This window comes from Mesocricetus auratus, unplaced genomic scaffold (assembly GCF_017639785.1).
Source record: "Mesocricetus auratus isolate SY011 unplaced genomic scaffold, BCM_Maur_2.0 Super-Scaffold_100676, whole genome shotgun sequence".
NCBI lineage: Eukaryota > Metazoa > Chordata > Mammalia > Rodentia > Cricetidae > Mesocricetus > Mesocricetus auratus.
Genome location: NW_024429266.1, coordinates 148,808,381 through 148,833,713, shown reverse-complemented (window position 1 = coordinate 148,833,713; position 25,333 = coordinate 148,808,381). Strand labels below are relative to the sequence as shown.

At 45.6% G+C, this 25,333-nt stretch overlaps 1 protein-coding gene across 1 annotated transcript in view; it reads left to right on the top strand.

Annotated features, from left to right (window-relative positions):
* Positions 1–25,333, top strand: part of Antxr1 (ANTXR cell adhesion molecule 1) — a 185,601-nt gene continuing 160,268 nt past the window's right edge. Inside the window, 3 exon segments of the mRNA XM_005071117.4 lie at positions 1–526; positions 21,135–21,206; positions 25,049–25,120. Coding sequence (XP_005071174.2) covers positions 381–526; positions 21,135–21,206; positions 25,049–25,120 — 290 coding nt within the window. The 5' untranslated portion in view covers positions 1–380.

Sequence of the window (25,333 nt, the reverse complement as noted above, 5' to 3'; positions counted from 1 at the left end):
AAGGAGCGGAGAGGGGAGGGAGCAAAGACACCGCACTGCCCCAACCAAGAACAATTTGAAAACCCACCCCATCATACTTAAAATCTAGGACAAAGAGCCCTCGGGACGGAACTGCTTCGACTGCAAAGCTTCAAGCTTAGCCCGGGATCGGCCTGACGGCCGGAGCCCAGCCCCTCCACGAAGTAGAGCGCCCTGGGGTCCCTGAAACCCGAAACCCCAGCGCAGAACCGGCGGAAACCAGAGCGAAACCCTTGAACTTTTCTGGACAATTGCTTCCGGGCGTTTTCAGGCAGCCAGGGGACCCGACGGGAACCCGGGCCGCGTATGGCGAGCCCCTGAGGTCCTGCAGACGCAAGAGAGGCCAGCTCTCCGGCTGCAGCATGGACCGCGCGGGGTGTCTGGGCGCGGGCCTGCGGGGACTCTGCGTGGCTGCGCTCGTGCTCGTGTGCGCCGGCCACGGGGGACGGCGCGAGGACGGGGGACCAGCTTGCTATGGGGGATTCGATCTCTACTTCATCCTGGACAAGTAAGTGCCTAGAGGATGCTGCTCTCTGTCGGGTGGTCCCCAGGGACGCCACTGCTGGGATCCTGTCCCCAGATGCGGACAGTCCCTGCTGCTTTGCCCGATTTCCTTGCTGTCCCTGGTCCCAAGCTTGAGAGTCCCAGAAGGATGCAGTTGACTCTATTTCTCTGATTGCTTCCCACCTTGGTGATAAGGGATTGCAACCAGAAGTAGAACTTACAGACACTTCCAAAGTAAGAGGCGAGGGTATTCTTCAAAGCTAGCCATCTCCTTTTACAAATGTCCGGCCACAAAATGCAGTCTTTGTTCTCGTGGCTTGATGACCCTGGGCACTTAGTGGAAGTCCAAGTCACGGAGTCTCTACCTCTGGGACTCCAGCTGGTCCTTTGTGGGGACCTCAGCCTTGTAGGGGCTGAGTACCATCCCTGCCCCCTACCCTACAGACAGATGTCAGTCTACTGTCACCCTTCCTCCTGAGTGGTGTCAACTGGCAAATGTCCTAAGCGCCCTTTGCCTTCAGAGCTGAGATGTAGGTAAATTTGGGCTGTTGGCTTTTTGACGGATGGGCTGCCAGGGAAGCCAGCATGGTTGGCCTTCTGACTAAAATGGACTTTGCTTTAAGGGAGAAGCGAGTTAAGACCAGTTCGACACTTTCCAGATCCCCACAGGGCTGCCAAGCCACAGTCACTCAAGTTCACTTATGTGCGCTCAAAAGCAGCTCCAACAATAAAAGGTCCCTCAGGATCCGGGCTCCTTAGATCTGCGCCAGTGCCAGGAGAGGCGCTTGCAGTTACAGTGGTGGGGAGATGAATTTCACAGACTGGAAAGTATTTGGGAGCTGGAACAAGAGTCCTGAAAAATAAGCTGGCCGCTGGACACCAAATGTGCTTCGCAGTTGCTGCTGGGGTTTGGTTTTTCCGTAGGGGCTGTTTTGAACTCCAGATTCTTTGGATAAAAAGTGAGATCTCTTTCTTACAGATTTATGAGAAGGTGGATACTTAAAATTCAGGCCCAGGCTAAGAAATGGAAAATCTTTTTTTGCTTTAGCAGGTGGGAGCCGGAGCTCCTGGATCAGAGAAACTCTGGGATTCTGTCTGAAACCAAGGGTGCTCCCCATTGTGCTCTTTAAAGAGGGCTTGGGGGCTGGGCCTGTGTCTCAGTAGGATCCTTGCCCAGAATGCCCAAGCCCTGGCCTTGTTTCCCAGCACCACAGAAACCCATAAACTGGGGGTGGTGCATGCCCGTAATCCCTGCAGTAGGGAGGTGGAGCCTGGACCATCAGGAGTTGAAGGTGATCCTGGGCTCCTGGGCTACATAGTGAGTTCGAGACCAACCTAGGTTACCCTAGACTGTGTCTCAAAAGAAACAAAAACCATAGCAGCACAGTTTCTAAGGAACTCATGAGGAAACTTGAACAACAACAACAAAAATAACCATTTCCCCAGAGGACTGCCACGTGCTGTGAACATGACCAGGTGTCCTAAATCTATAATTTGAGCTCAACTTTTGGTCCAGTTTATAAACGAATTTATTGAGGTGATAGAGGAATTTTGGCAAATCATCTTAGAATTATTTCTAAGGTGGGGGGAACCAAATCAAAGGCTATACAACATTTTGGGGAAAGAATAATGAAGACAATTTCTCAGCAAATACAGAAATGTATTAAAAAGCAAATTAATGAAAACAGTTTGGTGAAGTTCAAAGTGTGTGTGGACAAAGCAGAAGACTATATAAGCAACCATGAACACTTGGTGGGATTTCAGATATGTGGGGAATGAGTTTCTTATTTCTAAGGATGTTCTTTGGCAAATGGTGAAGAATGTCTATATAGCCTCAGGTTTACACCTTATACAGAATGACAGGAAGAAGAACAGAGGGGGATTTGAATATATAAGCACTTTAGGGGGTAAAAGACAGCATAAGTGAAATATGGTAAGCTGAAAAAGCTTTTGCAACCTAATTTACTCTCTGAAGTCTGACCTTAGTATGGAAAAGCTAGTTAGAAATTAGCCTTATGTCATAATTTCCCAAGAAAAAATATATGTGAAAGTTAATACACAGACAAAAACATTCCGTTTCACTAGTAATTAAAGAAATGGAAAAGACCAAACACGATACTGTTCTTATTAGGTTGGCAGAGACTTTTAAAACATCACAGTGTCCAGTATTGGCCACCTGTGTCTTGTCTTGCTAGGGACAGTGTAACTGATGGTCTTTGTGGACTTGAACTGCAGGTAGAATTTTCTAGAAGGACAGAAGTGCTCTGTGTTCCTGCTGTCCAGAACAGTAGCTACGCGCCATATGTGGTCCCCATGCAAATGAGGACGTGAACTTTTAATTTTGTTTAAATTTAATGGTCACATGTGGCGGCCATGTGAGTGGTGTGGGTGAGACGAGCTTCGGCAGGAAGTAGACAGGCTTTTTAACACAGCTAAGGGTTTTCTTTTCCACCCAACAAGGCCTTATCTTAGACAGACAGACAGACAGACAGACGAAAGAAAGAAAAAAGAAAGAAGCGCAACTGAGAAGGAGCCCTTACTATGTGTCTACGGTGTTGTTGAGGTTTAGAGTAAAAAGCTGAGAATTACCTAAATGTCTAACGATGGGATTTAAGTAAGGCATGAAATATGCAGAGTACTGTTTATTCATTGCAGATTGTGCAGGTTTACAAGATATTTTAGGAGAAATATATAATACTTATGCTATTATGTTTCCAAACATTGTATGCATTCCACCTTTGTAAGCAGTGAGGCCAGGCTTGATGCCAGCATCTGGGAGACCAAGGCCAACCTAGGCTCAGTAACTAGATACCATCTCAGAACAGAGCAAGACAAAGCTGCCACCTGCATGTGCATGTCTGGACTTCCTATTAGGCCAGAATTCCTCTCTAGAAGACAAGAGTTTTAACTTCTGAATTTGCAAATTTCTTTTTCTGGTTGTTGTTGTTTTTGGGGGGGTTCTTGCTTTCTTTTTTTCTAGAAACAGGGTTCCCCTTTATAGGCTTTGGCTGTCCTGAAACTTGCTCTGTAGACCGGGCTGACCTCAAACTCACAGAGATCTGCCTGCCTCTGCTCTCTGAGTGCTGGGATTAAGGGTGTGTGCCACCACCAGCCAATTTTGAATTCGGAAGGAATGTGTGGAGAGGAGCTCTGGCCAGTGAACTGAGTTCCCAGCCCCTCGCTGTTTAATTGTAAGCCTCTGCCTTCCCACCAGCATCTTTCTGGGATATCTTTGTGCTGAATGAAAAGCTCATTAGAACTTTTACATTGTGTGTACACCTCCAGCTTGTCAGCTACACTCAGGCAAGTTGATGTGATTTCCAAGTCCAGAGCTGGAGGATGGGCCACCAGGCAGACATGGCAAACAGGCCGCAGGGTAGTCCCTCCAGACAAAGTCCTCTGCCCTGGGAAGGAACTCCTCAGACACCGCTGTGCATCACCAGACCACAGCAAAGTGGGAAGCAAGGAATGCTGACTTGGTTTGTGCTTGGGCTTCTGAGCCCCTTGGCTTCTGGGGTGCTAGCTACAGGCAGAAAAGCCGGTCACAGGGAACCCAGTCTGCGGCTGCTCTCTCCACCCCAGCAATTCCCTTCCCTCCTACAGTCAGTTCACTTTCCTGTGGCGTTAAAGCTCGGCTCACTTCAGCTTTGGATAGGGTGCATCTCTGGCCTGGAGAGAGCCCAGACTGTATAGTTAATGGAACGTCATGTTTCTTCAACCAGGAGCAAAGACTGTATAATGATAACCCAGAACACCACAGTAACACAATAGGGCGTTATTAGCGGCTCTGGCAACTGGGCTGCACAGGCTTTACACTGATGGAATTTCATGTTTATATAAACATGCTTTTCTGGTTATAGCTGGGAAGAGTAATTTGCTGGGAATTCAATCAGGGATTTGAAAAGTCAGATTTGGAAGGCCCCTGCCAGGAGAAGAACAGTTGAGCATCTCCTAAGTCTCCCCGGGGGTCTTCAGTACCCACCATGGACATGGTTGTATTTTTCCTTCCTGGCAGGGTTCTTTGTCACTGCAATGTGCATTTACACACCACGTATTAATCTTTTTATGTAGAAGGAGAAGGAAGATTTTTCCAGCTCCAGTCTCAGGGAGCTGTTGGCTATGATATGTGTACCATAAGGACTTCAAAAATAGAACAGTAAGAAAAGAGCAGGGCGGGGGGCTACAGGGTGAGACTTAGTTTTTGCTCAACCTATGTCTCTATCTCCTTTCCCCAAACAAAGGAAGCCCATCTTGGCGCTTTCTCAGACTTACATTGGGTGTTCTGAAGTGTGCTGATTGCACGGTTGTGAGGGAGTGTAGCACCCGGGAACGTAGACACTTGAGTAATGGATACAAAGAGATATTTGTCATCCTAGACTGGAACCTGCCTACATAGTGTATTGTTTTTCTGGAGAAAGATCTGGGTTCCTAACGATTAACTTACAAAGGAAATTTTGAAAGTCCAAGTTCAGGTGAGCACCCCAGCTTCTCAAGTGCTTTCACAAGGCCCAAGGTAGCCGCTGGTAGGTAGATGGATGGTCCCTATTTTGTAGATGGGAGAAACTTTTGTTCATCCCCCGACCGACCCTCGGGTTAAAACTGCCTACAATCAGGACTAGATCTTGACGGAACTGCAGAGCAGGACCTTGTCTGCTCTGGCCTCCCAGCCTGACCCTTTCTGCTCATCTTTACCCTGTGCTCTTGGGCTGAAATGAGAAGCACATGGCAGTACAGCCAGTGAGATCCTGTAGGTTCCAGAAGTTCAGTAAATCATGGAGCCCAAGCAGTTAAGACTGCTTAATTATAGAGCAGCCACTGGACCACTGCTCATCAGCTACTGCTGGTAGGAAATTCACATGCTCCTGCCTCCACCCCCTCCCACCTCCCAGAGACCTGGGGCTAGCGACTCTCACTCTGGGGTGTGATCAGTGCCTTGGAGTGTTCTGCACTTCGAGGCCCCATAAGTTAGTGGTTTGTTCAGACTGAATTTGATGGAAAGGGGAAATTCAAACTTGCAGATGTGTCAAGGCACACAGATGTAGCTTGTTTTCTGGAACGCCTTGGAAAGTCGTTTACAGTGGTGAGAATGCAAATCTGGCACCGTGTGAAGGAAGCAGAGTGCCTTAGGGGATACCTTGAACACGCCTCAATAGTCACCTTAAAAGACACCAGGACAACCATTTCTCAGGGGCCAGGATTCTGTTTTGTTCAAATGTTCCAGCAGTTTGGTTCCAGGTTTGAGGAGGGCCTATTGGGCCAGGCAATAGCTGGTAGGACTGCCTACAAATAGGAAGGCTTGGTGTGTAGACAAGAACCAAGTAAGATGAAAGTGTTCGCTTTGTGTTTCTGTCTGGGTGAGTAATTTATCTCTATGTTTACCAAGTAAATTACGTCTGCTTTTCTTTACTCTGGAGACCTGGGAAAAGTCAGTGTTACACTGAGACTAGAGACAAGAGTGGGGGGTGGGAGCGTGGGAGGGGCTGGAAGAAGGCATCTGTCCTATAATTATAACCTGCGATTACCTCCCAATGTCTAGGGACAAACTGTCAGCCCTTGGACAGGCAGAGCTGACACATACATACAAATTAGACTTATTTTATGCTAGTATAAATGGGTGTCTGTTTGGGTGTCAGAACTAGAGGCCAGATCTAGCTGCTTGTACTAATTTAGTTATTCCCTAACACAAGACAAAGAGGATATTTAGACATTTTGACATGTTTCTCAGACATGCCAAGTTCTCATTGAGAAAGTCACTCGATTTCCTCCGTTACACTTGGCTTATTCTTTGCATGTACTTGGCATAGGTATGTTCTCAATAGTGATCAAAGTGATTGAAGCACTTGGCCCCCGCAAGGAAAACCCGGACAGCACGGTGCCTGCAGCAAGCCATGTCCTGTCCTGGGAGGTTCGAAGAAGGCTGAAGCCGGAAGCCGTCTGGACTGGTGGCCTTTTAGGCAGAGGACATGAGATGGCCTCTGGGAAGCCAAAGCTGAAGAAGGCTCCAGTGAGGATCTGGGGCAGAGCAGGCAAAGTCAAGCAAAGTCAAGTTTAGGTCAGCAGGAAAAATAACAAGTGGCTGTCACAGCCCTGGCTCCCTGCCAGGAACTATGGTATAAATGGTGCCCGTACAAGCCTGTTTAGCCTTTGCTGTCCCGGTAACATCTGTACAGTCACCATCACTGCTTCGGTGGTGGGAAGACTGAAGTGTAGAGAGGCTGGCCGAGACCACTTTCAATGGTAAAGCCAACCTCAAACCCACGGTTTACTTGGAAGATGCAAGACTGAATAGTCAAAAGAACATGAAATTAGTCAGGGCAAGCTACCCTATGCTGTGGCGACAAGCAACCTTCAAGTCTCAGTGACAGGCTACACTCATGGCTGTCCTGGGTGCTGGGGCTGTAGGACAGCCAAAGTTGTTTCTTCTCTGTCACAGCTACAGAGGAAGCAAATGCTGGAGGGGGGAAGTGACTCAAATCCTTCCACTCACAGCCCACTGGCCCATACTGGTCATGTGCCCTCACCTTGTGGAAAGGGATAGAAGAAATGTATGCCACAGGAAAGAAGCGCCAGATATGTGTGGGCACTTGCTGCCTCTACTGCAAACATAATTATACACTCCAGTGGCCTGCGTAAGCAAGAATAGCAACTGAGTGGGACAAGGAGCCAACACATGTGGAGGGGGTCAGTTTGGAGCTCATCTAGAGCATGTTAACCAATCAGAAATTACTACAAGGCGTAGCATTTCAGATCTACCTGGGAGGTGGTGCCACACTCTCCTTTCTTTCCTTCCCCCCTCCCTCCATACTTGAGAGAAAACCTTTAATGCCATGTGCAGGAGTAACCCTGAATATATTGAAAGACAAGAATTTCTCTTCATGTAGTTGGTGGAACCCTAAGGGAATCTGACAGGATGCACAGTGAATACAACCCTGGTACACTGAGGCAGCTGGGTTAAGAGTTCCCACACAGAAGCAGACCCAGAATGTGACTCTGGGGTTTTAGACTCGCACCAGTGTTTCTTGAAGGACATGAGATCGTTGTATCGAAGGAGACAGGTTTTCATTATGAAGAGCGCTTAGCGTTCCTAATCTTGTTATCTAAATATCATGATTCTTCCTGACCATTGTGATACCCAAAAATTAATAGATGCCTCTACATTTATTTTTAAGAGCCACTAGGGCTGGTTCCACTTTGTTGGTTCCATTTTGTTGAGAATCCCTAATAAAGGCTGTAGAGTACAGTAACACATGCTAAGCTTGTTGCGTCCGGGGCTGGAGAGATGGCCCCGTGGTTAAGAGCACTTGCTGCATTTCCAGGGGATCTGGGCTTCACTCCCAGCACCCACATGGTGACTCAAAGTCACCCCCAACTCCAATCCCAGGGATTCTGATGCCCTCTTCTGACTTCTACAGGCACTACTCATGGGGCACAGACATCCATGCAGAAGCAAACCCCCCTCAGCAAAACAAATTAATTAATAAAATTTTAAAGTTTGTTTATTCCTAGTGCCCAAGGATCCATCCCAACAGAAGTGATTGTTGAGTCGTGGGTGGTGGGTGGGGGGTGGATAGAGAACCAGTGAGAAGCACTGACCTTGGCAGTGGATATGCTAAAGCAGTAGTTCTCTGTCCAGGCTGGGTCCAGGCTTCATGGGGACAGGCACTTATGTTTAACAAACACTTCTCAGATGATGGTGGTGTTACTCTTACAGTAAGCTGTGAGGCCAAATGTAATGACAAGAACAGCTGCCATTCTGAGACAATGGCCTTCCTCCTCCCTGGAGAACAAATGGTAGCTGGGGTAGCATGCTCCTGCAAACTGAACTCCAGGGAGAGTCCTTGCTTGGGTGGTGATGAGGAAGCCAACATGATGTGGAGGACGGAGAGCTGAGGTAGCAGGTGGACCACTTCTTGTCCGTCAGTATTGACAAGTATTATCTTGTACACACACATACAGGCTATGATGCTCACTAACTAGGACAGACTTTGGCTCCATTTCCATCAAGACTCCAGAATGAACTGTGCTTCAGTGATGTGTAGGGATAAACCAAGCCTCAATCACAGGGTCTATGAATGCCAACTTTGGGGGTAGACAGCCCCAGTTTTAAACCTCAGCCAAGTACTATGAACCTAGGGAAATGATTTTAAATCAGTTAGCTTCTCCGATGCTTCTTGTTAATAGAACAGGCATTAAAATTTATGCTCATGGAAATGTCCTAAAAATTAATATCTTTAATCAACATTTGGCAAGTACATACCAGACAATGAGAGAGATGAAAGTGGTGGTAACTGATTGTGACCAGGATGATAGTGACAGGGATGATGGTGATGGTGACAGATAATGATGATGGTCGTGATAATGACAAGGATGATGGCAGTGGTGGTAGTGATAGAGTTCATGATGATGGTGATGATGATAACAGGGATAATTGTCAAGGTGCTTTGACGGCGACAGGGATGATCATAATATTGGTGATGGTGAAAGAGATGATAGTGGTCATGATGCTGACAGTGATGGGTGATGGTAATAGTGATGATGGTAACAGAGAGGATGGTCGTGGTGGGCATAACAGTGATGATGACATTGGTGCTCATGGTGCTGGTGGTGATTGCTACCCCTAGAGAAATGTTGTGGTCCTCTAACAAATGATGCCTCCCTGTCTTCCAATGAATACTATCTGGCGAAGTGAGGTACATATCATATCTGTTTATATCTCCTCCTCTTCTTCCCACTCCTGTGTGAGTGTGTGTGTGTGTGTGTGTGTGTGTGTGTGTGTTGTGACAGGATCTCATGTAACCCAAACTGGCCTTCAACTCCTTCTGACGTGCCTACCTCTGTCATTCAGGTTCTGGGTTTCAGGCATGTACCATCATGAACCTGGCTCAAGTCAGTATTTATGAAACTGTGCTAAGCCTTAGGAATTATAACGAGGTGTCCATTTCTTAAGGACTCAGGGTTCAGTGTAAGAGACAAAGCAAGAGAAATGCAGTGAAACAGTTTGGGAGAGAAGTTTTTGCAGTCTTTAAAGAGGCAGTAACTTTCAGCCAGGAACTTGGAAATTGAGCAAGATTTTGCCAAATTATAAAGAAACAATGTACAGGAATGCCGAGTGACATTATCTGCGTGTGAGTGTGGCAGGGAAAGACCTTAGGAAGAGTTTGGATTTTATCCCTCTAGCAATAAATTTGTAGATTAGTAATTTCTTTTTTTAAGATTAAGAATTTCTGAGAGCAATGGTGGCGAGCTTCTGTCTATCGGTTTTATATCAATCACCTGTTCTTGTGGTGGGGATGGAGACAAGAGAATGAGTGAACCCAGAAGCGTTTTGTTGTGAGAGGAAGGCGAGCAGTGGACTGAGTGTGTGGGAGGGGGAGGGGAAGCCGCCTCGGGAAGAAGCAGGTTGCAGGATGCTAGAGAACCTTGTCGTGGATGGGGAGCGTCTGAGCATGTTAGGGCATTTGGGTGGAGGCACTGAGTAGGTGACTTCATTGGAGCCTTGGAACTGAAAATAAAGCCCGAATATTGTTAGCCCAGGGGCAGCAGTTGAAAATGTAGGCATGGCTAATGACTAATATAAAGATAATGATACAAGGATTTTAAAATGTCAAGAAGAGGTGGGGTTTGAAGAGGAAGATGGCCAAGGTCCAACCCAGAGGACTTGCCAATAGCTGTTGTCGAGGCAAAAGAAGAAACTGCACTCAGAAGAGCAGAGCAGGGAGAGGGGCATTGCAGGACTGTAGCCCCCGGGAAGGAGGGGGAGAGAGCCAGGGGAAGGATGATTATCTGCACGTTTGCTCTAAAGCCATCTGGATTCAAGGTATGATGCTTCTGTAAACCCGGCACTTCCACTGACCAATCCTTCCTCGTGCTGCAACACCTTGTGTGTGTATACCTACATCTGTCCTGGGTCTGCCTTCTCCACCTGACCATCACTTTAGCTCAGGACTCCACTGTTTTTACCAGTTCAGTGAACTCTTCCCCAAACTGATCTCTTTTTATACCTCATCCATCTTGTCTTCTGGCACTCTGTCTTCTGGAACTCTAATACCAAATCAATATTTAAAAAAAATAATGAAAACTAAAAAAAGCCCAAACCCACAGATCTAACCTTGACACCAACTTCCACCTCTCATGCACACTCTGAACACAGTTAAAAGCTCCTTCAGGACCGAGTGTGGATGCCTTGGTAAAATACTCAGGACTTTATTGCTGTGCACACTGTGTAGTTCCCAAGTTTCGCTTCTGACCACATTCCACACCTTTTGAACTTAAATGAAGCCACTGTGTGTGTCCTATAAGTAAGCCACACCCTTAGCTGCAGAGCGGTCACCCACCCCACCCCCACCTAAGTGATGCCCACGTGAACTGTGGGCTTCTTGTGGCCCCCAACCAATTAAGAACCATCGCCCCTCTGCATTGCATCTTCACCTAAAATCCTTCTCTTGTTCAGAATCTCCCAATCCCAAACAACGCCTCCCCTCTGACAGCAGTGGGTTGGTCCACGGAGGAGAGGGAAAGTGCTTAGTGATGGCCATGAAGCATCTCATGCAGACCTTACCTTGTCCACTGTCCTCTGTTCGTTGATGTAGAAGCCCCGTTGGTGTACAAAGGACCTCCAGGGATGGCAAACATTTATAAGCAGCATGCTGATCAGTTTGCTGTCACCCTGCCCATAAACAACAAGCCCAGGGTTGCAGAAATTGTAAAGTAAATGAGAAAAGAGCAAGACATCCAAGTTAGAGCTATGACACTCCAACAGCCAAGCAACAGGGCAAAGGGAGATACAAGGGTTGAATCATCTAGCACATCTGAGGTGGTAGGGACCCTTGGATGACCAAGCATCCTGGCTTGTCCAGGAGAGGCCTGATGTGTTTCTGTTGACACAGTGTAATGTAATTAATAGCTTCCTCTTTGTCTTTCAAAACTGGCTCCATTTGGGTTTTCAGTTATAGGGTAATTGTGATTAACTGTCCTCAAAGAGGGAGCAGATGGACGTCAAAACTGCAATTAGTCTTCCACCCTTTCTTCTGTTAACGCGGACAACCGTCAGCCATTTTCAGTGCCCCAGGTTTAAGCCTTTCCTGGGAGCTCCACTCCCACAATTCCCATATCAATGTGTGGAAATTCCCCATCCTCACCAGGAACTGCAATTGTACATTTCCTAACCCCACCATGGGGAGGCAGTATTGCATAGTGATCACAAACACAGGGTTAAATGGTGACGACTTAGGATTTGAGGCAAAATTGTGGATTGTAAGGCTAGACTAACTGGATCAAATCCCGAGTCTACCACTTATTAGCTGTGCATCCTTGAAGAAGTTACTTGGTTTCTCTATGAACTCAGATACCTCCCCTGTAATCGGGGAAACGTATGGATCACAGAGTAGGGCAGAGGGAGCAGAGCTGACCACACCCAAAGTGCCAACTGCCATTGCCAAACGACAATTAATGCCAAATGCCAGTACAGAGCCCGCCGTTTGTAAATACTCAGAACACAAGGAGTCTTGAGTATTTACGTCTGTTGATTCCAAAGAACACATTAGGCATGTCTGACTGGCTGAATGAATGTGTGTATTCTGTAAAGATCCTCAAGAAGATGAAGACAGAGAAGATGTTTTAGCAGAAATGAAAGCATTGGGGCCCGGAGAAGATTCAGTCTGGCCTGATAACCTGAGTCTGAGTTTATTCCTTGAGACCTACAGCAGAGGGATAGAACCGACTCCAGCAAGTTGTCCACTGAACTCTGCTCATGCACTATGGCATGCATGTCCTCCCACAAATAAGTAAATGTAATGCATTTTTTAAAATGAAGATATTAATGGCTCTTAGGAGTGTTATTTGGGGACATCACGAGTGCAAAAGGTAAAATGCCATGATCTGAGGAGTTTGAGGACAGGAGACAGGGAAGAAAGTTGTGACTTTAGGACAGGAAGTTAGACATAGACAGCTTCACCCGGCTCTTGCCACCGTCTAGAGATGCCCCATTCTCTCCACAGAGGTCTTGGGAGGTGACTAGGGAAGCCTACATCACATCTGGGGGAAGGTGACTCGCAAAGCCTATAAAAGCCTATAAGGTTAATATGAGACACAAAGCAGATGAACTGAGTTTAAAAAAGGTCTGCCAGCCCTGTGGCCATCTTCAAAAAATAGAGAAATACTTCCAAGGGTTTCTTGAACAGTTTCAAAGCTACAAATGCATTTCAAATATGGAATAATAAAGAATGGAACCTGAGTATGACAAACTATCCCTTGGAGCCCAGATGCCACTGCCTGCCGTCACTGCACAGCACAGCTGGATGGGAGAGCTGAGGGGAGGTCATGGCACAGAGGAAGTGGCCTGGGCATCACTAAGTCAGGGCTTCTATACAGTGTGGAAATGGGAGCTTCTGTCTTTGATTATGTGGCTGTAATAAGATCCCAAATGGGGCCAGGTACATCCTGAGAGAACCTCAGGCAGAGACCAAGAAAACAAGGGAAAAAGTGGGAGTGGTGTAAATGTGTCCAGAACCAACCAACAAACCTAGCAAGGATGATGTTTCCTTGTATCAAGGCCAAGGTCAAGGGTCAATTCCATCCCCACCTCTCCCTAACCTGACGAAGACTGTCATCAAGACCAGTTGCATCACCTAGATTAAGTTCTCAGTGGAGCTTAAAGCTGTAAAAGGACACAAACTCTTCATGTACAGTCACTTGTTGTGTTTTGGAGTTCAGTTACACTTCACATTCAAGGGTGAAGATGGAACCTAAAGAGTTTAACACCTTAAAATAGGTGATTAAATGAAGTTGTTGAGGAAAAAGTAGTTAAAGAAAGTCGGTTAGCACCACCTGGCTTTAGTGAAATAAATAAAACAAGAATTTGTGAAGCAGATAAAATATGAAGTGGGAAGCAAGGGATCTGGGACAATTAATAAAGCATAAAACAATAAGGAAACAGTTAAAGGCACCCAAGAAGTAATGCAGGGCAGAAAGTGAAACTGTGAAGGCCGCTTGAGGAGGCTTCCTTTGAGGAGGCAATAGATGTCCTTAGATGAAAGCAATCAGGGGGAAGATAATAACAAATGACAGGAATAGACATCCAGAGTGCCAGATAGTTCTCACTGCTGAAGAGCATTCTGGAAAAATCGTTTAGAACTTAGTGGGAGACAATGTTTCTGGCTTAAGGAAAGCTTGAAAATACAGATTGGACAGGTCCCTGAATTAAGAATCAAAATTAATCATTTATTGGAAGGGACTAATATGCAGACATTTTCTGGCTAGAAATTAATTTTCAAGGAAAAGGAAGAAAGAAAACACAGGTTACCCACAAGGGCTCCCGGACATTAAATGCAAAGGACTGTGATTGCTAACATTCATCTTTTATAATGGGTAAAATTATTTTGGTGTCACTTGCAAGTGAAGAAAACATGAAAGTATTTTCAGATAGATACAGATTGTCCTAAAAGGGGAGTTTTATTGTCTTTTTTATGAAGATTGTCCAATAAGTTAATTGAGATTTACAGAAACATTTACACTATAATATTGCGTAAAAGAATAGATGATGTATGTGGGGGCGTGCACCTGTGGTTGTAGCTCTCAGAAGGCTGTGCCAGAGAACTGAGAATTCCTGGCTGGTCTGGGCTGTACAGTTAGACCCAACTCTCAAACTAAACAGTAAATAAATAATGAGAGAAAGACAGACAGACAGAAAGACAGACAGACAGAATGAAAGAAAGAAAGAAAGAAAGAAAGGAAGGAAGGAAGGAAGCCATGCCCTTTGAAGTCTTTTAAGGGAACAAAAGGTTCACTGATATTTTCAATGTTGAATTGACAACTGTATCGACAGACAAGAGCAGTCTATCATGAGGAAGAAAATAGGAAGTCTTTGGGGTGGGGGAAGCTTACACCGTATCTAAATATTAAAATACTTGGAAATAAAAACCACTCCCTTGAAAAGTGCACAAAGTAGGGTAAGTTCATCTAAAGACAGTTTGAGAAACTTTTCCAAGAACGTAAGCAGAAAGTATTCCAATACTAAAATTGTGAGGGAGGGGTTTAGAATACTAATAGTGAATGAAGTATATTGTGAATGTGTGTATGCATGTGCATGAGTATACACATGTGTATCTGACATGAGCTCCTAGGAAGAGAAATTATTTACAAATAGTACAACAAATAAATGGATAAATATGATCGAAGACAATTTCCTTGAGAGAGAGATTGACTTCTTCTGTCTATGATTCACCAGGTACTCTGCCAAATTAACTTTTCAATGGTCTTCAGATTACCTGATCTTAGACAAATTCTTAAAGCATATGAGTAGGTAGAAAAAGCCTACAGTCTTCCAAAAAGAGAACAAAAGATTTCCCTACCCCCCCAAAAAAGTAAGACTTGGATTGACATTTATTTTTTAACTCTAGAACAACAATTACTCTAAAAATCTCAGTAATTATAGCTCTTGAGTGAGTGTGGCTTTTAAATTCCTTAGCTAGCCCTCTCAGACGTGTAGTTTTCAATGTGTGCCATTCATGGGTACCCACTGAAAAGATTGTTTGAAGATAGTATCAAAGTGGAAAGTACATTTAAAATAAGATGTAAAAAAAGCACAGTCCGCCGGGCGTTGGTGGCGCACGCCTTTAATCCCAGCACTCAGGAGGCAGAGGCAGGCAGATCTCTGTGAGTTCGAGGCCGGGCTGGACCGACAGCCTCCAAAACAATACAGAGAAACCCTATCTCGTAAAAACCAAAATAAATAAATAAATAAATAAATAAATAAATAAATAAATAAATAAAAGAAATGCTGTTGTCTTCTTGCTCCCATCCTTCTCTTCCCAGACTCGCCTGCTTGGGTCAGAGATAACTAGAATACCATACATTTTTATGATAATCACCTCGTGTTACAGGTTTTGTTTGGTTTTACCCAAGACCCTTTCAAGTAAGATGCTCTACCTTTTATACATGCATTTCCTCGAGGGAGACCTGGAGACTGGGGCCCTCTGGTCTTGGACACATTGGCTCATGTCCTCAAGGACTGCGATTTCTGTACTGAACTCTCACAGACGACACAAGGGAAGATGGATGTCTTCTCAGTTTGTTTAGGGATCTACTGAAGATAGCGTGATCGGGGACAAAACTTCCAACCAATTTTGAATAAAAACCTTGAAGTCAAATAATAGGATCCTGACCCTGATAAAATCCTGGGCTGCACAAAGCTTTTGACTCTTACAAAATGTGCCAAGATGGTTCCTGCTTCCTGCGTGAAATGGCATCCTCTTATCTGAATCTGAAAGATGTCTCTGAGTACTTACACCTTCTGAAGACAGGATATGAATAATAATTAATGAGGCTGATTTAATAAGTATATTTTAAATCCTATACCCCATGGAGAATAAGCTTTCCTTTCAAATGCCCATGAAATATTTATTAGGTCACAGAGAAACCCTTATGTATCTATCCCAAGACACAAGGTTTTACAATCGCATCCTCAGTAACAAAAAAAACAGAAAATGAGCAGCAAAGTACCCCAGAACTTCAGCTATGAGGAAGATATTTGTGTTTTTCTTACCAGTATGAGGAAGACAAGACAATAAGTTCACAAAAATTAGAAAGATCCAGAATGGAAGAAAGTGGCTGTCTAGGGCAGAAGTTGGCAAATTATGGCATAGTCCCTATTTTTATAAATAAAATTTCGTTGTAGTATAGTCATGTTCATTTGTTAGAACTTGATGGTTGCTTTTATGCTTACACACAAACACACACACAAAATGAGTCATTGACATGAAGAACATACGTCACCCCCCCCAGAGGGCCTAAAATAGTTAATTTCTGTCTCTTCACAGAAAAAGTTAGCTGGCCCCTAACTAAGAAATCATCTGAAACCCAGTAGGAATGTGCAAAGAATATCATTAGTGAGGTGGCTTTCTGGATGTTTGCCTGTGTGGCTGGGACCCGTGCCCTAGGTGAGAAGGGCTAGCATTTGGCCACATGCTCTGTCTGCTATTACCATCTTGAAATTCTTAGTAACTTTCCAACAAGGGCCCTGAGTTTTCGTTCTGCACTAGTCCTAACTGCTAGCAAAGGAAATCAAGGGAACAATAAGCATTTCTAAAGTTTTCTGGTTACTAACTATTTAAACTATAATGAAATCTTTGACCCTCTCTTGTCTCACTGCCTAACACCGTGAGGTGGGTGCCTGATAAAGGGTAAGGGCACTTGCCCCCATTAGACCCAACATAACTCCTCCTTTTTAGCATCTGCCCTTCTTTTCTCTGAGGTTCTCAAGGAACAAAGGGAGGCTCCATCAAACTGCCTCTCTCAGGTGCACGTTTTTTTGGGGGGCAGGGGAGGCTCAAGGCAGGGTTTCTCTGTGGCTTTGGAGACTGTCCTGGAACTAGCTCTTGTAGACCTGACTGGCTCAAACTCATAGAGATCCACCTGCCTATGCCTCCCGGGGGCTGGGATTAAAGGTGTGAGCCACCACTGCCCAGCAGGTGCACATTTTTTAAGCAAGTGATGCAAAGAGGATCACTTCCTGTGCAATTGCAGAAAGAAATGCAGTGCAGAAAGAAAATTCACATCTTCCGTTATGTGTAAAGGACATTGTATAAAAATGCTCAACTTACTGATGCTATAAAAATGAAAAGGAATGGAAACCGGCCAGTGTGCAAAGTGAAGAGATTCTATTACTGTCTGATATTTGTATTGCATGGAGAAGATGCGGACATGACAGATGATGTGGGCAATGTTATTTAAGGAAATGAAAATGTGGTCATATGTGAAGAGAGCAAGGCAGTGCCCATGTCTAACAGTGGGGAGAATATATATATATATATATATATATATATATATATATATATATATGCCCGTGTCTAACTGTGGGGGTGTATGGTGGGCAGTGCCCGTGTCTGACTGTGGGGGTGTATGGTGGGCAGTGCCCGTGTCTGACTGTGGGGGTGTATGGTGGACAGTGTCCGTGTCTGACTGTAGGGGTGTATGGTGGGCAGTGCCCGTGTCTGACTGTGGGGGTGTATGGTGGGCAGTGCCCGTGTCTGACTGTGGGGGTGTATGGTGGACAGTGTCCGTGTCTGACTGTAGGGGTGTATGGTGGGCAGTGCCCGTGTCTGACTGTGGGGGTGTATGGTGGACAGTGCCCGTGTCTGACTGTGGGGGTGTATGGTGGGCAGTGCCCGTGTCTGACTGTGGGGATGTATGGTGGGCAGTGCCCGTGCCTGACTGTGGGGGTGTATGGTGGGCAGTGCCTGTGTCTGACTGTGGTAGGAAATGAACCTTGTGGTGATCTACCATTTGCTTATCTTCCACACCTGCATTTCTGACAGTGATGCTTTGATGATGTTGTATTTTAAAGTCCTGCCCTGTGGACGCTCAGTATATGCCACTTCCTCACAAGAGACAACATACCACAGTAGCAGTCTTTGAGTGACATTGGTCCATCCCATTTTAGCCTTCTGGGGGATCACTGCAACTCTTGACGGAATCATCCCTGAACCTGAATCGTGTGAGAAATGGATCCAGGACTATGAAGTTTGGCCACTGAAACACCTTTTAAGACAATTTAATACTTCTGTCTTAATTAACAAGGATGTCACTTTTGTGTTGAGTCTGTGCCAAAAGTACCAAGAGCTTATGTCAAGAAAATGTGTGTAAGCTTTTTTGGTTGTGTGCATATGTGTGTACATTCATGCGTGGGTGCTTATGAGTGTGTGTAGTGTATGTGCATGCATGTCTGAGTGTATGTGTATACAGACATGTTAGTGTGTGTTATGTGCATATATTTGTGTGGGTCTGTGTGGTGTGTGTGTGTATGTGAGTCTGTGTGGGGTATGTGTGTGTGTGTGTGTGTGTTGGAAAGGCAGAGTGGAGGGAAAGGGAGTGCCTCTCTGGTTAAGATATCTTCTGAATCATGATCCACAGAAAACCCTGATATCCTAACGTGGCGCCCGCACGATGCTTACAATCCACCAGAAGTTCCCTGCAGCACTGTTTTCAGTTACTTTCAACAGCACATTCTGGTTTTTCAATCTTATTTTGTTTCATTTCTTTGAGGAAGAAAAAAAGCTGGCAGTATCCCACTAGCTGATTTCCCAACTCCCTAAGTGCATTCTGCAGTGTACACGTCATTGTTTTCAAAGCCATCGGTTGGACTGACTAAGGGGAAGTCATGTGGCGTAGAAGAGAACATCACGACTGGTAGAGGCTTCACAGCACTAGAAGGAGGAGCAGGATGGGTGTCCCCGGACAAAGGACACAGAAAGATGTTCAGTGACAGGGCTTGGATCTGAACTGTGTTTGAAGAAGGGCAATCAAGAGTCAACAAGGTCCGGGAGGGAGATTTGGCTGTGGCCACAGAAAGCAACGGATAAGGCCTGGGCTGGAATGGGCTCCAGCTTCTTAGGAAGAGGAGAGGAGAAGGCGGGGAGGCTGGGAAAGAGTACAAGTGGCAAGTGGCCTTGGCGCTAACTTTGGGTCCACCCAATGTCCCTGAAGTCTACTGAACATATCCATACCCACCCCAAGAAGGTCACTGGCATCAGTGTCTTAAGTCAAGTGGGGCTAAGGATGAGTGGGGCCTGACCATTTTGTAATCTCTATCTTAGTTACTGTGCCCTCCCCGGGGAAGCGGTTGCTGGTGGTGGGTTCAGCCAGACGCTTGCTTGCTCTCCTCTTTCATTATCTTTTGGTTGCTTGTATAGAAAATGTGTTTTCTAAGTCATTTCACCACAGGGGGGTTAGAAATTCTCAGAAACAGAAAAGAATGCAGTTTTGTTCAGAAAACAAATGATAAAATTTGAGGTTCTGCCTTTGCCCCCTCTTTGCCTATGACACCTTGGAAGTGACTGAACAGTCACCTGAGAGCAATTCCAGGTTGTTCTATATAGAATCCCCCACGGAGGGCGATGTCAAATATTTCTTGACTTCTTAGCATATCTCAAATGCTGGAAACAAACTAGAAAAACAAAAGTAAATAAGGAGCCTTGATCGTTCTCTAAGAGTGGACGTCGGTGGCTTCTCTCCCCAGGGGATGGTGAGCCCATTTGCGGAAACCCATACTGGAAGAGGACACTGATCTCAGCTCTGAATGGATCCCAAGTGTATCAAGTGAATCTCCAACAGAGAATTCTGTCAATGCTGCCTCCAGGCAGAACTCCTGGGAGGTTATTTTAATTCCAAATTTTGATGAAATTTGTACTTGCAGAATAGACACACAAAATGCTGAGAAGAGACCCTTCACTAGTCCCCAGCCACTCAAACCCAGCAAGTCTGACAGAAAACGTCTTTTGGTACTGTTTATATTTGAGGTTAGAAGGAAGATTTTGTTTCTACCTTGTAACATGGATAGCAGTAGCTAGGTTAGTCCAACACGGCTGGGATTTAGGTACCAACTCTTAACCAGACCAGTGTGTGATGAACAACACACAGCTGGGTGGACAAAAGCTGATTTGAATGCGCGCTGCCATGTTCCCAGCCAACACCTGCCTTCTCCTTGTTGGGATCCGTCTGAGCTCTAAGAGAGAGTGACCACTTCTGAGCTACCAGGGGTCAGTTATGCTGGGAGTGGCCAGCCTCTGTGGTAGTTTCAAACTGGAAAATCAGCCAAAAGGCCAAGGGCAGAGGCACAGTAGGCAGCCTGCAAAGTCAAAGAATCTGCATTTTGTACTACTGGAGAGGCAGGAGCCCCCTGCCACCCTCACTCCCACCCCCGGGTTCCCTTTGGGCATTTTCCAGAAGGGAGGCGGAAGGACAGTAAGCTATGAGTGCTGCGGGCTGGGGGGGGGGGTTGTGGCAGGTCAGCCTCCTGAATTGGAGTTTGGGTTCAGCTAGGGTTGTTAGGTATGAAACCCTGTTTTGCACAGTGTGTACTGAAGGGCTCCTCTCTCCAGAGCCTGACTCTCCACTCTCTCGTGGCCCGGTTTCTAAAGGAGGTCTGATGTTAATGTGACACACTGGAAAGATTTCCTGGGGCTCATGGTTTAGTGGCCATTCCTGGGGCAGCATGAGAAGTGATGGAACTTTAACAAGAAAACATCTAATTGGGGCTGGTTTATGATTCTCATCACAACAGGGAAACATGGCAGCACACAGGTTGAGAGTAGCTGAGAGTTCTATATCTGGATCTAAAGGCAGCAGGAAGAGAGTGTGACATTGGGCCTGGCCTGAGCATCTGAAATCTCAAAACCCACCCCCAGTGACACACTTCCTCCCGCAAGGCCACAGCTCCTAATAGTACCACTCCCTGTGGACCTATGGAGGCCATTTTCATTCAAACCGCCAGTCATTCTGCTAACTTCATTCAGTGGAGTTGGAATAGGGTCTCTTAGAGGAGCACACAAATGTAACAATGCCATCAAGACCTGGAGCCTGGAGCCAGCCTGTGATCTGTTTGGGCCCCAGGTTTTTTTGTCTGCTTGCTTCATTGTTAAGAGTTTGGAGTGGAGGGCAGGGTAGCAATGGGAGATGGAGTTGGAGGAATTCTTCAAAAATTTTAAAAGAGCCTTTTAGATAATTTCCAAATTTGCACTAGTTTCATGTAATGAACGAACCCAGTTATTGGGATTGCTCTGCACAGAACTGAAAAGAAACGGCACAAAGTGCTAACAGGAGGCTGCTTTGTCTCATAGGTCAGGAAGCGTGCTGCACCACTGGAATGAAATCTACTACTTCGTGGAGCAGCTGGCTCATAGATTCATCAGGTGAGTGTCACTCCGGAGTCCCTTCTCTCACTGCTGATAGTGAGTCTAGCCCTTCTACTGTTCTGATAACTCCCAGACACTGTGGGAGTGCACACTGAGCAGACTTGTGAGTAAGGTGTCATAAAATGCCAGGTGACCAGCTCGTGCCAATATACTTACAAACCTTCAGGTTTTAATATGAATACGCCACAGCCCTGAGCAAGCCATGGCTGGTCACATAACCCCTGCATCCTCTCTCTGTGGGCTTGACCTCCTCTTCCCAGATGGGTTTGAACAACTCATTATGAACTGTGGAGGTGCTACTTAAGGACACCCATTAGTAAAGGAGGTGACATCATACTGTGGGATCACACAGCATTCATGGATGCATCCGCAGCACATTGCCAAGGTCATTGTGGGTGTTGATGCAGTCTCGCTGGTGGTAGATGGTTTCCATGGAGACCAATGTGAGTGAGCCAAAACCCTTCGGTCCATTTCTATAGTACAGGGTCCTCTGAGCCCAGGGTAATGGCACAGTCTCCTCCCATACTTAGTTATCAAGCAACAGATTCTTACCTCCCTTACAGGAAAGGAATGGTGGCATCGAATCTGCTACAGGAATCACCTAAACCCAGGTGACTTAGGAAAGTGGGTACTGAGAGGAAAACATGGAGAATTACAGATGGGAGAGACAGGTTATGTGTGATGTTACACAACATTTAGACAGATCATTGAACTTCGAATTGATAGGAGAGACTTCCTAGTCTATCTTGAGAGCCATTCAAGAGCCTCATGTTGAAACACTTTGGTGAGAAACTTCTGCCTTTTGGATCATTTCCGTTTAAAGCCTTTTTTGTTATGGAGCCAAACATCCTAACCTGCACTCATACCCAGTGACCCTTTGAAGTGACGTAGGCAAATCTACATCCAAGTCCTTGACAGCTTCTGCTCTGTCTCCGCTTGCTGTCCTCATTTCTCCCTGAGCAGAGGAACCAGGGGGGAAGGATCCAGTTGGGAGAGATAAGTTTTGAATCCAAGCTTCCTGTGCAACCCTAGCCATTGGCTTAACCTTGGCTGAAGTTGAGGTGTCATGAAAGGAACATACAAAGATTACATGTGTGTACACACCCAATTGCCCAATATCTGTGTAGAAGTGGGCCCCCAGCACTGTCCACCAAGCCCATCAGCAGCTCCAAACTCTTCACTATATTAAAATCAAAGACACAGGTGAGGCTGTTGAGAGACCACTTACCCCAGCCCCTGCTTTACAGATGAAGAAAGAAAAAATCAGGAACATCTATCTCCAAGGTTTACTCTTAGACCTCAAGGTGCTCTCCTGTGGTCTCCCCCGTCTAGATTCCTTGGCTATGGACTCTGTGGCAGTCATACTTCTTGTCTCTGTGACAAACTCCTGGAGAACAGCCTAGAAGGAGGGAAGTTTGTTTGGGCTCATAATTGCAGAGGTTTCGTGCCATGCTAACTCACTGTTCCCAGACTATGGTGTGGTAGAGCTTCCTCAGCCAAGCATGTGGTGTAGCAATGCTGCTTCCCTCATGGTGGGCAGGGGCTGGAGACCTAATAGAACTTCCAGGGAATGCCCCCAGTACCCACTTATTCCACCTTCCACAGTTTCCCTATCCCTTCACAGACTGTTCAAATGTTGAAGTAGGATCGTGTGATCCAGCCCAATTGATTCTCTGAAGCCCCACCTCTGAACATTGCTTGCATCAGCTTCAAAACATAAGTTTTCTAGGGAGATACTTCATAACCAGACCATAGCAGACCCTTGTGTGCAGGGGCCAAGACTGCCATCAAGTTTTGCTTCTGCAACAGCTCAAGGGCTGTTAGCAGTGCCAGGTACAGTCTTGAATAAGTGCAGGGAAAAATAGCATTGTCAACAAATGATTCTGGGGAAACTGGATCATCTGCATGTTGAAGAATAAAACTAGATCCAAATCTCTTACTCTGAAAAAAAGTAAACTTCAAATGGATCAAGGACCTCAACTGAAGACCTGAAACTCTGAAACCACTACAAGACATAGGCGTAGGTAAGGACTTTCTGCACAGGACTCTAGTTACTCAAGAGATAAGGCAAATAGCTAACAAATGGGACCTTGTGAAATTAAAAGCTTTTGAACAGCAAAGGAAGCTGTCAGTCAAGTGAAAAAGCAATTGATAGAATCAGATAAAGCTTTTGCCAGCTACAGGTCTGAAGGAGGATTACCATCAAAAGCATACCAAAAAAAACCTCAAAAATTAATCATCAAGAAAAAACTAAGAAAAATGGAATTGAACAAAGAGATCTCAAAAATCAGAAAAGGTATCAGGGAAATACAAATCAAAGCCTCTTTGAGACTCAATCTCATCCTAGTTGGAATAGCCATTACCAAGAAAACAAATGCTGGTGAAGATGTGTGGGAGAATCTGTGAATACTGTTGTTGGAGCATAAACTGATACAGCTACTATGGAAATCGGTGGGAATTTCTCAAAATGTTGAATGGATGATTTTATTTATTCCTTAAATAGCATATTGTGGAGTAGAGGGAATCTAAACAGCAACAGTAGTTGATGCTATCATAAATATGTCACTACTGACTGCAGAGGATCCTTCTGAGTTGAAATCCTTTAATATTCATTTATTCTGACTTCTTTACCTTCCTAAGAACAATTATTTTTCTTCACCCTTTCCTTGGACTCCAGACTAATACTCATGTCCATCACTCTCAGAAAATAACCCCATTTCCTGGTCACTGAGAGCCTAGAAGGAAGCAGACAGATGTTCCCTCAGCACCCAGTCCTGCTCCTAAGGGTTGCATGCATGTCCTTCCTGCCATCCATGAGGGCCAGCTGGCCTCCCTTGCTTAAGGCCATTCTCCTACTTTGTCCATCCCATGCCATTGACGCTAGACTCTTGGATGTCTTTGTTTCTCTTCTAACTTCTACTTTCTTGCTGGCTCCCTCATCCCTGCTCCATTGCTTCTCCACTCTGCTAAAACAGTCACAGAAAAACTCCAATCAAAGATATGTCAGGCACATAGAAGTAATGGAAGTTTCATCCTAAGAGTAGGCAAAGCTTTTATAGCAGACCTATTTATGTTTCATAAGTAATTTGGGGAGTGGCATGGAGACTGCAGCAGAGTCAGCACTGATGCTAGGAGACAGCTGGGATGGTCAGGTGATTGAGACTCAGGCCCAAAGCTAAGTGATGAAAAGAGGTCTGTGTGTACAAGAATCAGAGCCAGCTCAGCTCTGTGAGGTCAGTGCCTTGTGAAGACACAGGTTGGTGCTATGCTGGTTGACCAGTTGGCCTCCCCATGAGGGCCCACAGGATGGCAGTGAGTTGCCAAGTCCTGTGCAGATTACTGGTGCTTCTTGCCAGTCCTCAGATGAGACTGCCCCATTACCCAGAGAGTGAATTTCACACTGAAAGCTTTTGAGTACCAATTAAGCCATGTAGCCACTGAGCAGAAGAGACTCTGTGGTCCAGCAGCCCCTCTTCCCTCAGAGGCAGCCGAGAAGGAACTAAGTGAGCAGTGAGTCTTCTGAGATACTCCCTTCTTTTGGAGATGCTCTCATACTAATGTGACAGGTTTCCCCATCTCAAAGACACTTTGTAGACAGTCTTGAGTTGGGATAGAGTTAATCTTTCTTACTGTGATATATCCACTCTGTGACAGTGTCCTAACAGAAGGGAGACACAGCAGGCACCTTTGGTTCAGAGCTTCAAGTTGGCCATTGGCTAAACTCTTGCCATACCCTCTGGGACTCTGAGAGCTATGATACAAAGCAGGAAGGAAGCTGGGAAGGGACTGACATGCCACCAATGTTCTGTCTGACTTAACAGAGTTTCCCTCTTTTCCAGCCCACAGCTAAGGATGTCCTTCATTGTCTTCTCTACTCGAGGGACAACCTTAATGAAACTAACTGAGGACAGGTAAGGAGACTCCACAAATGTCATTTCAAAGTCTGTTTTCCTGAGTAACCCTAGTGTCTCAGCAGTCCATCACTCATCTAACAGCTCTCTCTTAATTTTAGCTTGATCTTTGCATCTGGGCCCTTCTGTGGGCTCACTCTGCAGTGACTTCTGATGACATTTCCTGACACTGGTGAAATGTTTTAAATGACTAGACCATGTTGAGATGAACCT